Source organism: Mobula birostris, chromosome 4 (genome assembly GCF_030028105.1).
Source record: "Mobula birostris isolate sMobBir1 chromosome 4, sMobBir1.hap1, whole genome shotgun sequence".
NCBI lineage: Eukaryota > Metazoa > Chordata > Chondrichthyes > Myliobatiformes > Myliobatidae > Mobula > Mobula birostris.
The window spans coordinates 24,399,383-24,416,858 of record NC_092373.1 but is presented as its reverse complement, the minus strand read 5'-3'; the positions used below and the strand labels follow the sequence as shown (position 1 = coordinate 24,416,858).

Genomic DNA, 17,476 nt, shown 5'->3' with positions numbered 1-17,476 from the left:
AATGTTCCCTTTAAACTTCCCCCCTTTCACCCTTAATTCATGTCCTCTGGTTTTTTTCTCCCCTAACCTCAGTGGAAAAAGCCTGCTTGCATTCACTCTATCTATACCCATCATAATTTTATATACCTCTGCAAATCTCCCCTCATTCTTCTACACTCCAGGGAGTAAAGTCCTAACCTATTCAACCTTTCTCTGTAACTCAGTTTCTCAAGTCCTGGCAACATCCTTGTAAACCTTCTCTGCACTCTTTCAACCTTATTAATATCCTTCCTGTAATTTGGTGACCAAAACTATACACAATACTCCAAATTCGGCCTCACCAATGCCTTATACAACCTCACCGTAACATTCCAACTGTTATTCTCAATACTTTGATTTATAAAGGCCAATGTACCAAAAGCTCTCTTTACAACCCTATCTACCAGTGACGCCACTTTTAGGGAATTTTGAATCTGTATTCCCAGATCCCTCTGTTCTACTGCACTTCTCAGTGCCCTATCATTTACTTTGTATGTTCTACCTTGGTTTGTCCTTCCAAAGTGCAATACCTCACACTTGTCTGTATTAAGCTCCATCTGCCATTTTTCAGCCCATTCTTCCAGCTGGTCCAAATCCCTCTGTAAGCTTTGAAAACCTTCCTCACTGTCCACTACACTTCCAATCTTTGTATCATCAGCAAATTTGCTGATCCAATTTACCACATTATCATCCAGATCGTTGATATAGATGACAAATAACAATGGACCCAGCACTGATCCCTGTGGCACACTACTAGTCACAGGCCTCCACTCAGAGAAGCAATCCTCCACTACCACTCTCTGGCTTCTTCCACTGAGCCAATGTCTAACCCAATTTACTACCTCTCCATGTATACCTAGCGACTGAACCTTCCTAACTAACCTCCCATGTGGGACCTTGTCAAAGGCCTTACTGAAGTCCATGTAGACAATATCCACTGCCTTCCCTTCATCCACTTTCCTGGTAACCTCCTCGAAAAACTAATCGATTGGCCAAACATGACCTACCACGCACAAAGCCATGTTGACTCTCCCTAATAAGTCCCTGTCTATCCAGGTAATTGTAGATCCTGTAGATCCTATCTCTCAGTACTCCTTCCAATAATTTACCTACTACCGGCGTCAAATTTACTGGACTATAATTTCCCGGGTTACTTTTAGAGCCTTTTTTAAATAACGGAACAACATGAGCTATCCTCCAATCCTCCAGCACCTCACCCGTAGATACCAACATTTTAAATATATCTGCCAGGGCCCCTGCAATTTCAACACTAGTCTCCTTCAAGGCCCGAGGGAATACCCTGTCTGGTCCTGGGGATTTATCTACTCTGATTTGCCTCAAGATAGCAAGCACCTCCTCCTCCTCAATCTGTATCGGTTCCATGACCTCACTACTTGTTTGCCTTATTTCCATTGACTCCATGCCAGTTTCCTTAGTAAATACAGATGCAAAAAACCCATTTAAGATCTCCCCCATTTCTTTTGGTTCCATACATAGCCAACCACTCTGATCTTCAAGAGGACCAATTTTATCCCTTACTATCCTTTTGCTCTTAATATACCTGTAGAAGCTCTTTGGATTATAGTCATAGTCAGAGTCATACTTTATTGATCCCAAGGGAAATTGTTTTTCATTACAGTTGTACCATAAATAACTAAATAGTAATAAAACTATAAATAATTAAACAGTAATATGTAAATTATGCCAGGAAATAAGTCCAGGACCAGCCTATTGGCTCAGGGTGTCCTTCACCTTCATTGCCAAAGCAACCTCATGTCTTCTTTTAGCCCTCCTGATTTCTTTCTTAAGTTTTTTTTTGCACTTTTTATACTCCTCAAGCACCTCATTTGCTCCCTGTTTCCTATACATGTCATACATCTCTCTCTTCTTCTTTATCAGAGTTCCAATATCCCTTGAGAATCAAGGTTCCTTATTCTTATTCACTTTGCCTTTAATCCTGACAGGAACATACAAACTCTGCACACTCAAAATTTCTCCTTTGAAAGCCTCCCACTTACCAAACGCATCCTTGCCAAAGAACAACCTGTCCCAATCCACGCTTTTTAGATCCTTTCTCATTGCTTCAAATTTGGACTTTTTCCAGTTTAGAACCTCAACCCGAGGGCCAGATCTATCTTTATCCATGATCAAGTTGAAACTAATGGTGTTATGATCACTAGAACCAAAGTGTTCCCCTACACAGACTTCTGTCACTTGTCCTAACTCATTTCCTAATAGGAGATCTAATATTGCATCCTCTCTAGTTGGTACCGCTATATATTGACTTAGAAAACTTTCCTGAACACATTTTACAAACTCTAACATGTCTAGACCTTTAACAGTATGGGAATCCCAATCAATATGTGGAAAATTAAAATCCCCTACTATCACAACTTTATGTTTCCTGCAGTTGTCTGCTATCTCTCTGCAGGTTTGCTCCTCCAATTCTCGTTATTGGGTGGTCTATAATACAACCGCATTAATGTAGTCATACCTTTCCTGTTTCTCAGCTCCACCCATATGGCCTCGGTAGACAAGCCCTCTAATCTGTCCTGCCTGAGCACTGCTGTAACATTTTCCCTGACTAGCAATGCCACCCCACAACCCTTCATTCCTCGGCCTCTATCAAGTCTGAAACATCGGAACCCTGGAACACTAAGCTGCCAAGTCCTGCCCCTCCTACAGCCAAGTTTCACTAACGGCTATAATGTCGTAATTCCCTGTGTGAATCCACGTCCTCAGCTCGTCAGCCTTACCCACAATACTCCTTGCATTGAAATAGACACACCGCAGAAGATTATTACCACCACACACAACCCTTCTATTTGTGACTTTGCAGGAACTTTTAACATCATTTATTTTCACCCCCTGCTCCACTATCTACTATGGCACTCTGGTTCCCATCCCCCTGCAAATCTAGTTTAAACCCTCCGCAAAAGCACTAACGAACCTCCCTGCAAGGATATTGGTTCCCTTGTAGTTCAGGTGTAATCTGTCTCTCTTGTACAGGTCCCACCTGCCCCAGAATTGGTCCCAATGATCCTGAAATCTGAAACCCTGCCCCCTACACCAGCTCCCCAGCCACGTATTCATCTGCCAGAGCATCCTATTCTTACCCTCACTGGCACGTGGCACAGGTGGCAATCTTGAGATTACCACCCTCGAGGTCCTGCTTTTTAACTTCCTACCAAGCTCTCTATATTCACTCTTCAGGAACCCCTCACTCTTTCTTCCTACGTCATTGGTACCAATGTGTATTATGACATCTGGCTGATCACCCTCTCACTTCAGAATGCTGGGCACGCGATCAGAGAAATCCCTGACCCTGGCACCCGGGAGGTAACAAACCATTTGGGAGTCTCTGTCACGACCACAGAACCTCCTGCCTGTACCTCTAATTATCGAGTCCCCTATCACTACCACTCTCCTCTTCTTCCACTCTCCCTTCTGCACTGCAGAACCAGACTCAGTGCCAGAGATCCAGCTGCTGCAGCTTGTCCCAGGTAAGTCATCCCCCCCAACAATATCCAAATCGGTATACTTGTTGTTGAGGGGAATGGCCACAGGGGAACCCTGCTCTGCCTGCTCTTTCCCCTTCCCTCGCCTGACCAGTGACCCAATTACATGTGCTCTGCTACTTTGGCGTAACTACCTCCCTGAAGCTACTACCTATAAACTCCTCATTCTCCCAAATGATCCGGAGGTCATCCAGCTCCTGCTCCAGTTCCCTAACGCGGTTTGTTAGGAGCTGCAGCTGGATGCACTTCTTGCAGGTGTCATTGTCAGGGAGACCAGAGGTCTCCCTGACTTCCCACATCCTGCAAGAGGAGCATTTCCACATCCTGCTTGGCATTCTCTCTACCCTAAACATACAAAACAAAACTTACCGGAACCTACCCTCTCCTCCACCTGTTCTCGCCGAAGCCTGTTGAGCCAAAGCCGTCCCACTCTGCTCCCTTTCACTCCACTGCCCGCTGTATATGGTAGCCTTTTTTTAAACCTTTGGCGCTCTACGTCACGCACCTAGCAGTCTAGCCTCTTTTCCCCAAGCAGTGTAAAAAAAAATGTCTTCTCTCCGAGATTCCTACTCCCTCTCTCTCAGCCTCTTGCTCCGATGAGGATGGTATTCTGTTTAGAGGAGTATCTCCATAAGATTTTTCTCAACACTAAAGGTAGTCACGAGAATATGCTTTTCAGGGCCCCAAACAGTCCTTCCAGGTGAGGCAACATTTCACCTGTGAGTCGACTGGGGTGATATACTGCGTCCAGTGCACCCGATGTGGCCTTTTATATATTGGCGAGACCCGACGCAGACTGGGAGACCGCTTTGCTGAACATCTATGCTCTGTCCGCCAGAGCAAGCAGGATCTCCCAGTGGCCACACATTTTAATTCCACATCCCATTCCCATTCTGACATGTCTATCCACGGCCTCCTCTACTGTAAAGATGAAGCCACACTCAGGTTGGAGGAACAACACCTTATATTCCGTCTGGGTAGCCTCCAACCTGATGGCATGAACATCGACTTCTCTAACTTCCGCTAGGCCCCACCTCCCCCTCGTACCCCATCTGTTACTTATTTTTATGCACACATTCTTTCTCTCACTCTCCTTTTTCTCCCTCTGTCCCTCTGACTATACCTCTTGCCCATCCTCTGGGTCCCCCCCCCCGTCTTTCTTCCCGGACCTCCTGTCCCATGATCCTCTCATATCCCTTTTGCCTATCACCTGTCCAGCTCTTGGCTCCATCCCTCCCCCTCCTGTCTTCTCCTATCATTTTGGATCTCCCCCTCCCCCTCCAACTTTCAAATCCCTTACTCATTCTTCCTTCAGTTAGTCCTGACGAAGGGTCTCGGCCTGAAACGTCGACTGCACCTCTTCCTAGAGATGCTGCCTGGCCTGCTGCATTCACCAGCAACTTTGATGTGTGTTGCTTGAATTTCCAGCATCTGCAGAATTCCTGTTGCATGCTTTTCCTGTGTTACTTTTATTAATAGATAATCCATAGTATGCAAGAATTCCCTGTTTCCAAAGCATCCCCTACAACACCTATGCAGGGTGTTCTTCACCAATGGTTTGGAAAAGTATTCCAGAAATCCTTTCTCATCGGTGTCATTTCAACAACACAGAAAATCAACACGAGGTTGGACAAAGTGCTGGTAGTATCAATACCCATTCCACTTCCTTAAACCTAGACTACAACCATCACTGGTCGATCATGGTTGTAAACTCCAAGATGTACAGTAGAAAGGCACCAACATTTCAAGGTTACCCACAAAACCTGTGACCTGCATCATTTCACATGTTAAAGACATTGGCCACAAGGGAACAAGGCCATCCCCAAGTCTCTCAATAGCTTTATTTGGAAGTTTCCATTTCTCCACCACTGCTTAGTCTGCACTGTGGTCCTAGGGATTCAGAGTGGCCACTCTCCACCAATGTGAGACGGACAAGGTAAAGGCCTTCCAACAACATCCATATTCTTAGCATATATTATTATCTAAACTTATTAGTGTCAGAAAAAAACCCACAATACACTCCCAATTTTACTGACCATGTATTGTCATGGTTTTAAATGTAAAGCACTGTACCAATCTACCTTGTGCCCACTTGTGATATGACATTGCCCCAAGGTGGCACTCTGTATTCTAATTATTACACACAAAATGCAAAACTAATGAGCAATTTATCAAAAGAAGGCAGACAAAACTAAAAGGAAGTCAACATCTGCCCACTTTATGCACTCCCATACATTTTGTTTGGATCAATTACATAGCGGTTGTCCAATTCAAGTAATAACTTTGTCTTCTGTGTGTGTCTAATCAAGCATCCTGGTAACAATAGGTCTTCCAGTACATTGCACAGGTGGTGCTAAGCACATTCTCAGCACGGCAAATCCTATTGGCTGGAAATAAAATTGAAATCACAAGATTTATTTTATAAAAAGTATAAAGGAACAAACATAAACCTTTGGGGGCTTGAACATATGGCAACTTTCCACAGTAGGGGGATTTCTTTCTTTTTCTATTTTCTAAAATAAAGAATAAGCACTGAGTAAGAATTATCTTCACATAAAACACCTGAAAGACATCTTGAAGAAACAGAGAGGATGCCAGAGAATGACAGAACCAGTTTTCAACAAGGACCACTCACAAAGCTTGCTTGCTTGGCTGAGGCCAACAGGCACTTTCACAGCAAAGCCACATAGAACGGGTGACAGACAACCCGCGAGTTGACACAAGTGAAAACAGCCCAGCCCCTTCAACCAACCAAATGCAACATAAACACAGCTAGTTAGTACAGTAAGAATTTAGTTAAAGGTGACCAACACAGGCAGAGACAAGATTAATCAGGAGATGCAGCACATCATCAGCCACATGTTCCAACGGGCTCAGGGATACAGTACAGACAGAATTAAATCAGTCGCATCCAGTTGTAGGTCAAATTGAAAAGGATGAAGATAAATTGGCAAACAGTCCATAAAGAGACAATAGATACATCTCAATTAGAAACAAGTGCATTGTGCCTGATAGAGTGCAGCACATTAACATACAATAAGTGCCACATCGATGGTAGAACAGTACTTGCCAACTCTCTTGATTTGAGGTCAGATGGCCTTTCTCTCACCTATTTGCTTACAAATAAAAAGTGTTGAAATCTGCACACTTTAATTCTGATTTAATAAAAGAATTAGCAGATACAGAACATTATTTTACAACAGAGAAAACAGTATGAATGCACATCTAAGAAACAAAAATAGTCGCCTTGTGCAAAATTTTAGTAATTTTCTCCCGAGTATCACCGGACTTGGAACAAGCTGCCTCTTTTGTTCCATTAGGGAGGGGTTGCATACATTAGTCCTCTTCAAAACCTTCAGCTAGCTGGAATGATTAATCTGCATTCCAATATAAGCTCCTACATCAAACACACATTTTGGAAGCATTTTGTTTCTTTGAAACGATTTTTTGATGCAGTCAACACTCCCTACTGGCTGACTCAAAAAAAACAGAAAAGCTGGCAAGGTTTACTAGAGTGTTGATTTAACATTTAACATAATACTGATTCTGTGTTACAATAAAACTAAAATAAAGGATTTAACAATTATGTTTATTTATGTTAAACAATTAGACTTATCCTAATATGATCTCATTCAAGAAATTAATGAAAGAATATATGGATGTCAATACATATTTACATTACATATGTATGTATATATCCACTTGGATGCAGAATTTGTGATTTTTGGGCATTATAGATTGGGAAGTTTAAACTCAGTGAAACATGGATTTTGTGGTACCTGCAAAATTCTAATTTAAGAGGCCATTCCACTGCATGATTTATATTGTTACATCATCAAGGACTATTGTTAATTCAGTTAATATATTCATTTAATGAAGTCAAGTTACTATAGTCTCATAATCAGTTTTCTAAGCTTCAAAGACAAAATTACTGCAATTGTAAATAGGGCTTATCCATGATAAATTCTTGGCACAACTAATCTGCAAACACAAATTTAAGAATCCTTTTTTTCCCCCAAACACAAAACATACTTGGCCACTTACCTGTTCCCTGACATTTCTGCAGAGAGACATATCAGAATCCATCCTGTCCTGATTAAAGTAGTTCTTTTCCTTTAAGTCTGTTCTTAAGGCCTCAGCTTTAATAAGGTACACGTGAGCTATGTATGGGACATTCCACACACCTCTACAAAGAAATGTGAAAAACTCATTACCACTTACCATCAAATGAAATTTATAGTGAGTGAATAGAAAAATTAAAACAGCAATTTAATTGTCCTATATAAAGTTATTTTGTGGAACTTTTCCTTTAGCAGCATGTTCTCGTTATTGCAGACAGGAAAATAGAAATTCCAATGAAAGCACACACATTTGTTGTGAAGAAAACCGGTACCTTGTAATAAGTGTGGGGCTCCTCTCAGCTTATAGACTCTGCTCTGGAGGACTTGTAGCATTAGCTCTAAGAGGCCCCATGACGTGAAAAGCTCAGGCACGTTATTTTACGCTTTCTTAAATACAATGAAATCATTAATTTGCAATGCACTGTAGGGAGTATGAGTACGGTGAGATATGGGAAATGAGTTTCTAAAACTTGCTACTGTTGGACAAAGTAAGATTACCCTTAATCAGTTATTGGATTTGAGTGTTTGCAGTACAGACATTATTTCTTTGCTATGCTGTCTCTTCAAAGCCAACTATAAACTCTCCCCAGCAAGGCTAAAACCCTTGTAATATCTCTGAGTGTAACTGAGAAGCACATATAGGATGGGATTTAAAGTAGTAATATTCCATCATGGTTGGTTGGACAATATCCCTCATCAGGGACTTTTACGTACTAAGCACGATTCGTTGTTCTTTCTCACATACAGGATCAGTATGGATTCTGCACCATATCAATATGAAAGATCTGAACTTGAAGATACTTAGAGGACAAATCATTTCTTATACTGCAAATGTTAAGAAAAAAGCTAATAAAGAGAGAATTAATTTAGCCCATCAGTTGAAACAATTAGATGAAGAATATGCTTTGACTTCAGATCCTTTTTTATATAAAAAAACAGGTTGAAATTAAAACTGAATATGATTTTTTATTAACATACCATATTGAAACTCAACTCCTAAAGGATAAAAGTCAATTTTATATTCATGGTAAATTATTGGCTAACCAAATTAAAACTTCTAGTGCTGAACGACAGATTAAAGAAATTTATAAAGCTCATGGTATTAGGGCAACTGATCATCTAGAAATAAATGATACTTTCAGAGAATTTTATTCTAAACTTTATAGTTCTGATCTTCTTAAAGATAATACCATAACGGATAATTTTTTAGACCAAATAAATATCCCTACGCTTTCTGTTGATAACCGAAAACAGTTGGAACAATGCATGTCTCATGAAGAAATAGCTGAGGCTGTACGTTCACTGTATTCAGGGAAAGCTCCAGGCCCTGACGGATTTTCCGGAGAATTTTATAAGGCTTTTTCTTCTTTGCTTATGCCTCATTTATGTTCAGTTTTTTTCAGATTCTCTTAAGTTAGGTAGGTTGCCACAATCTTTTTACGAAGCTTCTATTTCGCTTATCCTTAAAAATAATAAGAACTGGAGGAGTCAAGTTGGTACTGGACCCCAAGAAAGGGAGTTTGTAGAGATGGATTCTTAGAACAGCTTGTACTGGAGCCTACCAGAGAGAACACAATTCTAGATTTAGTGTTGTGCAATGAACTGGATTTGATCAGGGACCTCAAGGTAAAGGAGCCATTGGGAGGTAGTGACCATAATATGATAAATTCTAATCTACAATTTGAGAGGGAGAAGGGAAACTCGGAAGTGTCAGTAATACAGCTGAACAAAGGGAACTATGGTGCTATGAGGGAGGAGCTGGCCAAAGTTCAATGGAACAATACCCTAGCAGGGATGACAGTGGAACAGCAATGGCAAGTGTTTCTGGGAATAATGCGGAAGGTGCAGGATCAGTTCGTTCCAAAGAGGAAGAAAGATCCTAATGGGAGTAAGGGGAGGCCGTGGCTGACAAGGGAAGTAATGGACAGTATAAAAATAAAACAGAAGAAGTATAACATAGCAAAGACCAGCGGGAAGCCGGAGGAATAGGAAACTTTTAAAGAGCAACAGAAGGTAACTAAAAAGGCAATATGTGGAGAAAAAATGAGGTACGAAGGTAAATTAGCCAAGAATAGAAAGGAGGATAGTAAAAGCTTCTTTAGGTATGTGAAAAGGAAAAAAAAATAGTTGAGACCAAAATTGGGCCCTTGAAGACAGGAGCGGGTGAAGTTATTATGGGGAACAAGGAAATGGCAGACGAGTTGAACAGGTACGTTGGATCTGTCTTCACTAGGGAAGACACAAATCTCCCAGATGTAATAGTGGCCAAAGGACCTAGGGTAATGGATGAATTGAAGGAAATTTATATTAGGCAGGAAATGGTGTTGGATAGGCTGTTGGGTCTGAAGGCTGGTAAGTCCCCGGGACCTGATGGTCTGCATCCCAGGGTACTTAAGGAGGTGGTTTTAGAAATCGTGGATGCATTGGTAATCATTTTCCAATGTTCTATAGATTCAGGATCAGTTCCTGTGGATTGGAGGGTGGCTAATGTTGTCCCTCTCTTCAAGAAGGGAGGAAGAGAGAAAACAGGGAATTACAGACCGGTTAGCCTGACGTTGGTGGTGGGAAAGATGCTGGAGTCAATTATAAAAGATGAAATTATGACACATCTGGATAGCAGTAACAGGATTGGTCCAAGTCAGCATGGATTTACGAAGGGGAAATCATGCTTGACTAACCTTCTGGAATTTTTTGAGGATGTAACTATGAAAATGGACAAAGGAGAGCCAGCGGATGTAGTGTACCTGGACTTTCAGAAAGCCTTTGATAAAATCCCACATAGGAGATTAGTGGGCAAAATTAGGGCACATGGTATTGGGGGCAAATTACTGACATGGATTGAAAATTGGCTGGCTGACAGAAAACAAAGAGTAGCAATTAACGGGTCACTTTTGGAATGGCAGGCAGTGACCAGTGGGGTACCGCAGGGTTCAGTGCTGGGACCGCAGCTGTTTACAATGTATATTAATGATTTAGATGAGGGAATTAAAAGTAACATTAGCAAATTTGCCGATGACAGAAAGCTGGGTGGCAGTGTGAAATGTGAGGAGGATGTTATGAGAATGCAGGGTGACTTGGTCAGGCTGGGTGAGTGGGCAGATGCAGCTTAATGTGGATAAATGTGAGGTTATCCACTTTGGTGGTAAGAACGGGAAGGCAGATTATTACCTAAATAGAGTCAAGTTAGGAAAAGGGGAAGCACAACGAGATCTAGGTGTTCTTGTACATCAGTCACTGAAAGCAAGCATGCAAGTAAAGCTGGCAGTGAAGAAAGCTAATGGCATGCTGGCCTTCATAACAAGGGGAATTGAGTATAAGAGCAAAGAGGTCCTTCTGCAGCTGTACAGGGCCCTGGTGAGACCACACCTGGAGTACTGTGTGCAGTTTTGGTCTCCAAATTTGAGGAAGGACATTCTTGCTATTGAGGGAGTGCAGTGTAGGTTCACAAGGTTAATTCCCAGGACGGCGGGACTGTCATATGTCGAAAGTTTGGAGCCACTGGGCTTATATACTCTGGAATTTAGAAGGTTGAGAGGGGATCTTATTGAAACATATAAGATTATTAAGGGATTGGGCACGCTGGAAGCAGGAAGCATGTTCCCGCTGATGGGTGAGTCCCGAACCAGAGGCCACAGTTTAAGAATAAGGGGTAGGCCATTTAGAATGGAGTTGAGGAAAAACTTTTTCACCCAGAGAGTGGTGGATATATGGAATGCTCTGCCCCAGAAGGCTGTGGAGGCCAAGTCTCTGGATGCTTTCAAGAAAGAGATGGATAGAGCTCTTAAAGATAGCGGAATCAAAGGTTATGGGGATAAGGCAGGAACTGGATACTGATTGTGGATGATCAGCCATGATCACAATGAATGGCGGTGCTGGCTCAAAGGGCCAAATGGCCTACTCCTGCACCTATTGTCTATTGTCCAACTGAATGTTCTTCATATAGACCAATTTCCTTGCTTAATGTTGATGCTAAAATTCTATCTAAAGTTCTGGCCCGTAGGATGGAAAATACCTTACCATTTATCATTTCTGATGATCAGACTGGTTTTATTAAAAATCGATATTCTCATTTTAATATTTGTCAATTATTAAATGTTACCTATTCTCCTTCTAAGGAGATATCGGAGTGTGTGATATCCTTAGACGCTGAGATGGCTTTTGATTGGGTTGAATAGCATTATTTATTTAAAATCTTAGAAAAATTTAATTTTGGGTCCAACGTTATTCAATTGATTAAATTACTGTATCTATCCCCTTTTGCTCCGGTTCTTACTAATTCTCAGAATTCTAAACCATTTAAACTTCAACGTGGACCCAGACAAGGTTGCTCTTTGAGCCCGTTGCTCTTTGATCTGGCTTTAGAACCTTTAGCAATTGCTTTTCGAGAATCTAATGATATCACTGGTATTTTACGGAAGGGTACTATCCACAAATTTTCACTTTATGCAGATGATTTATTGCTTTACATTTCTAATGTCAAAATGTCATTACCTTCTGTGCTTTCTTTACTCTCTAGTTTTAATCAGTTTTCTGGATATAAACTGAACCTACACAAGACTGAACTTTTTCCTTTGAATAATTTGCTATTAACTGATATTAAACTTCCTTTTGAAATTGTAAGAAACAAATTCACTTATTTGGGTGTAACAATTACTAAGAATTATAAATACCTATTTAAAGAAAATTTTCTTACTTTGTCTCTTACTTTGTTAAATTATATAAAAAGAACATTATCAAATTCGTTGCCCCTTTCATCATCATTGATTGGTCGAATTAATTCTATTAAAATGAATGTTTTACCTAAATTTATACACCTCTTTCAGGACTTACCCGCTTTTATTCCTAAATCCTTTTTTGACTCTCTGGACTCTATTTTATCCTCCTACATATGGAAAAATAAATGTCCTCGATTGAATAAAGTCCATCTCCAGAAAGTTAAAAAGAATGGAGGTTTAGCTTTACCAAATTTTGGGTTTTATTACTGGGCAGCTAATATATGGAATCTCACGCTTTGGTTATACTATATTAATCATGAGGACCGTCCCGGGTGGGTTTCTTTAGAAGCTAACTTGGTTAACAAACTTTCTACTATGTCTCTTTTGGGATCTTCACTTCCTTTATCCTTAAGTAAGATAAATGAAAATGTGGTAGTCAAACATACTTTGAGAATTTGGATACAACTTAGAAAACACTTTGGTTTATTGAGATTCTCCCATTCTAGTCCCATTTTTTAACATTATTTTTTTAAGCCTTCTATGACTGATGTAGTTTTTAAACAATGGGAAGGATTGGGCATTACATGTTTCCAGGATTTGTTTGTTGGAGGAAGTCTTTCTTCGTTCGAACAATTGTCAACAAAATATAGTTTATCAAAAACCCGTTTTTTTTTGGTACTTACAAATTAGAGATTTTTTGCGATCTCAATTATATAAATATTTCATAATAGTCCTGATAAGAACATACTAGATGAAATTTTTAATATAAAATCATTTTGTAGTGCTTCAATATCCAATATTTATGATATGTTGTTGGGAATGAGAAACGATTCTTTAGACAAAATCAAAAATCTTTGGGAACAAGATTTACAGACTTCAATTTCTGAATAAACTTGGAATAAGATTTTTAAATTGGTTAATACTTCATCGTTAGGTGCTCGTCATTCCCTCCTACAATTTAAAGTGGTTCATAGGGCTTATATGACCAAGGATAAGTTATCTCGTTTTTATATGGATATATCTCCCTACTGTGATAGGTGTAACAATGGAGAAGCTTCATTTATTCATATGTTTTGAACATGCCCAAGTGTTGGAAAATATTGTAAGGAAGTATTCCAAACTTTTTCTGTACTCTTTAAAGTAAATTTTAAGCCTAATCCTTTGACTGCCCTATTTGGTATTGTTAGAAGGAAAGATATCATTTTGAAAACATCTGATTTGCACATTCTGGCTTTTACCTCTCTTATGGCTAGGAGGGCGCTTTTGTTTAAATGGAAGGATGCTATTCCGCCTAATCATGCTCAGTGGTTACGGGATGTTATGGCATGCCTAAACTTAGAAAAGATTCGGTGTTCAATTTCTTTTTTTTTTTAATTTTATTTTTATTTGGATAAGGAATTCACAAATATCATGTACTTTTTTCACACATATAACCTTTTCCATTTTTTATATGTATAAAACTACAATTATTTATACATTCTTAAGTACACATTGAGATGATATAAAAGGAAAATAAACATTTAAATAGATAATTATGTACTGTGGTAAATCTAACCTATTAGGCTAAGTAATGGAATTAGTTGTTAAGAAAAATGGTAATAATAGTTTCCATATAACCCTTCTGGACCATTTCCACTGGTCCAAAATGTTGTATATAAGCTTATGTATCAACCTTTGTAGGTGTTTATATTGTTCATGCTTGCTCCTGCCCGCAGACATAATTATCCAATCCCTATGTACTTATTTACTTAATTTTTTCATGTTTTTATCCCTTTCCCAAATCTTTTCCTTTACTTGTGTTAATTCTCTATTTTCCAAAAGAAAACAAAAAAAACAAACATTTAGACTCGGGGTGCTTACGTTAGCAATATTACTGTGTTGATGAGAGGAGCAGTATAAATCATTAGGAGAGTCATCTAAAGTCTGCTCGCATTGGGGTTATATATTCAATCCATTTATTCCAGATTTGATAAAATTTTTCTTTTTGAGTTCTCAGGGAGTAAGTCAACTTTTCCATTTTAAATATTTCCAAGATAATTTCGTACCAATCTTCTAATGTAGGTGGTATTGGATTTAGCCATTTTCTAGTGATTGATTTCTTACTTGCCGCTAAGAGGGCCTGCAGCAACTTTATATCTTCCTTCTGTTCAAGAAACAATACATGCCCCAAATAGAGCGTCTCAAAGTTCAGAGGTATCTGGGACCTAAGTACCTTAACTAATGTTCTATGAATACCTTCCCAAAATAGACTTAATTTAAGGCAATCCCAAAAAATATGAAAATGATTTGCCTCCTTGGAGCCGCACCTTCTCCAACACATCACATTTGTATCTTTATATTTTTCCTGATATGGGGTCTTGAAGTATCTTATAATGTTTTTCCAAAAATGTTCTCTCCAAGTCAAAGAATTAGTCGAGGACCATTGAAAGCTGCAGATTTTCTCCCAAGCCTCATCTGAAAGTACCAACCCCGCTTCTTTCTCCCACTTCTCTTTAATATACAGTGTATTTACATTTTTAGCATGGGAGAGTGCATTATATAATCGAGAAACTGATTTACTAGGTATTGAACTGCAAGCCGAATTCAGAATCTTGAAAAATTCTAATTCTACTGTTGATAGGTCTGTATATCTACAACTCTGGTTAACATAGTTTCGTACTTGAAGGTACCTAAAAAAGTCATTATGTTCTAGGCCATGTTTGTCCTGCAGGATTTGGAAACTTTATAATACTCTTTTATCTATAAATGAGAGGTAGGTTGTAAGACCTTTCTTTATCCATAGCTCAAATCTTTTATCTCTTCTGTTGGGAAGGAATTCGGTATCATATGCACACCATCTAAAGAGTTTTAACGTGTTATTAATTCCACATGAATTAACCGCCTTCTGCCATACTTTTAATGTAAGATTTATCCAAGCGTTTTTAAATTTTTCCAACTGGGCAATCAATCCTTTGTCAGCTATTGAGGCCTGAAGAGGAAAACTGTCAACTAATCCAAATTCTATTTCCTTCCATCTAGCCTTATATTCCCTATTACACCAATATGACAGAGGGGTTATCTGTGAGGCATAAAAATAATTTCTCAGGCAAGGAAGAACCATACCTCCTCCTTCCTTCCCTAACTGTAAGGTGTTATATCGAATTCTAGGTTTCTTTCCTTGCCAAATGAAGCGGGAAATCCATTGTCCCATTCCCTGAATTGATTATCATCCACTTCCACCGGTAAAGTACGGAAAAGGTACAATAACCGAGGAAGAATATTCATTTTTATAGTATTTATCCTTGAATTTAAACTTAAAAAGGGGATAAGATTCCATCTATGCATATCTGCTTTTATCTCTGAGACTAATGGCCCATAATTTACCTGTGACAGTGTTGAAAGATCCTTCGGCAGGGTTATTCCTAAATATTTTAATGATTTAGCTTCCCACTTAAGATCATATGTATCCTGCAATTTTTTGGATGGTGTATAATTTAGGGACATAACCTGTGTTTTCTTTACATTTATTTTATAACCTGATATTTTCCCAAAGTCATCCAACAGTGTAAACAATCCTATAAATGATTTTTCTGGTTCACTCAGATAGACCGAAACATCATCTGCGAATAACGCCACTTTCTGTTTAATCCCTGCCACCTTGATACCTTTTACGATTTCGCTCTGTCTTATTAGTTGGGCAAGCGGTTCAATATATAGCGCAAAAAGGAGAGGAGAAATTGGGCATCCCTGTCTAGTGCCTCTCTCTAAGATGAAGGAGTCAGAGAGGTCCCCATTTATCTTAATTCGGGCTGTAGGGCTGTCATATAGAGTCTGAATTACTTTAATAAACTTTTCTTGAAAGCCGAATCTTCCTAACACTCTGTATAGGAAGGCCCAACTAACCGAATCAAAAGCTTTCTCAGCGTCCAATCCTACTACCATTGTCTCTGTCTCGTTCTTATTAACCTGTTCTAATATGTGCAGAGTTCTCCTTATGTTGTCCTGTGTTTGTCTTTGTTGAATAAATCCAGTCTGGTCTAAGTGGATTAGGCCAGGTAAAAGCTTTTCCAATCTGCGCGTTAATATAGATGTAAATAGTTTGTAATCTAAATTAAGAACACTAATTGGCCGATAATTGCCACATTCTAGTTTATCTTTACCCTCTTTAGGAATAACTGAAATAATCGCTTTTCTCCAGGAAGGTGGAGTTTCTCCTCTCTGCAAGATCCAATTAAAGGTGTTAAGTAGTAATGGGGCTAACTGCGTCTTCAGGGACTTGTACCACTCTGAAGTAAACCCATCAGAACCAGGGGACTTTCCAGCCTTTAACCTAGAGATGGCCACGTTCAGTTCTTTGACAGTTACTGGTTCTAATAAACTTTCATTTTGTAAATCTGTAAGTTTAGGTAGATCTAAAAAATTCAATACACTGTCTATATAGGGCTCATTGGGGGCCCGGGGTTGGGAGTACAGCTCTCGATAATATGTTTCAAAACTCTCTTGAATTTTCCCTATTGTACTCTCCACAAGCTTTGTCTTTGGATTCTTTATTTTATGAATTGTATTGTCTGCTTGTTGTTTTCATGATTTATATGCTAATAATCTAGCTGATTTACCTCCTGCTTCATAATTCTTTTGTCTCAGGTAAAGAAAATTTCTTTGAGTTTCCAACGTATAAATATCGTCAATTTCACTTTGCAATTTCCTAATTTCCTGTTTTCGATTTGAATTACTTCTGTTGCTATCTACAACTTGAAGTTGTTTTAATTTTCCTTGAAGGTCTGCTAATTTTTGTGCATTGATTTTTTTCATGTGAGTGGTAATGGAAATAATTTTCCCTCTCAGTACAGCTTTCAATGTATCTCATAAGATCACTGGTGATGTTTCTCCCGTGTCATTAAGGTCTAGATATTCTTTGATTTCTCCCCTTAATCTCTCCATTACTTTCGGGTTATTGAGTATATGTGAGTTTAGCCTCCATAGTGTTTTCCTCATTTTCCTTTCCAGGATTAGAGACACAGAGACTGGACTATGATCCGACAGATCAATTGTTGCAATATTACAGTTTTTTATCCTGAGTCTATCTGTATTAAAGATAAAGAAATAGTCTATCCTTGAATAGGCT

General features: G+C 39.2%; 1 protein-coding gene across 2 annotated transcripts in view; it reads right to left on the bottom strand.

Annotated features, from left to right (window-relative positions):
* The window catches only part of plod2 (procollagen-lysine, 2-oxoglutarate 5-dioxygenase 2), a 237,205-nt gene that overhangs the window by 31,651 nt on the left and 188,078 nt on the right, over window positions 1–17,476 (bottom strand). Inside the window, exons 13-15 of one of the 2 annotated variants that reach the window (XM_072255013.1) lie at window positions 7,581–7,722; window positions 6,607–6,645; window positions 5,987–6,049 (exon numbers count right to left, since the gene is read on the bottom strand). In XM_072255013.1, coding sequence (XP_072111114.1) covers window positions 5,987–6,049; window positions 6,607–6,645; window positions 7,581–7,722 — 244 coding nt within the window. The remainder of the gene's footprint in view (window positions 1–5,986; window positions 6,050–6,606; window positions 6,646–7,580; window positions 7,723–17,476) is intronic. The other variant, XM_072255014.1, reaches the window with a different exon arrangement.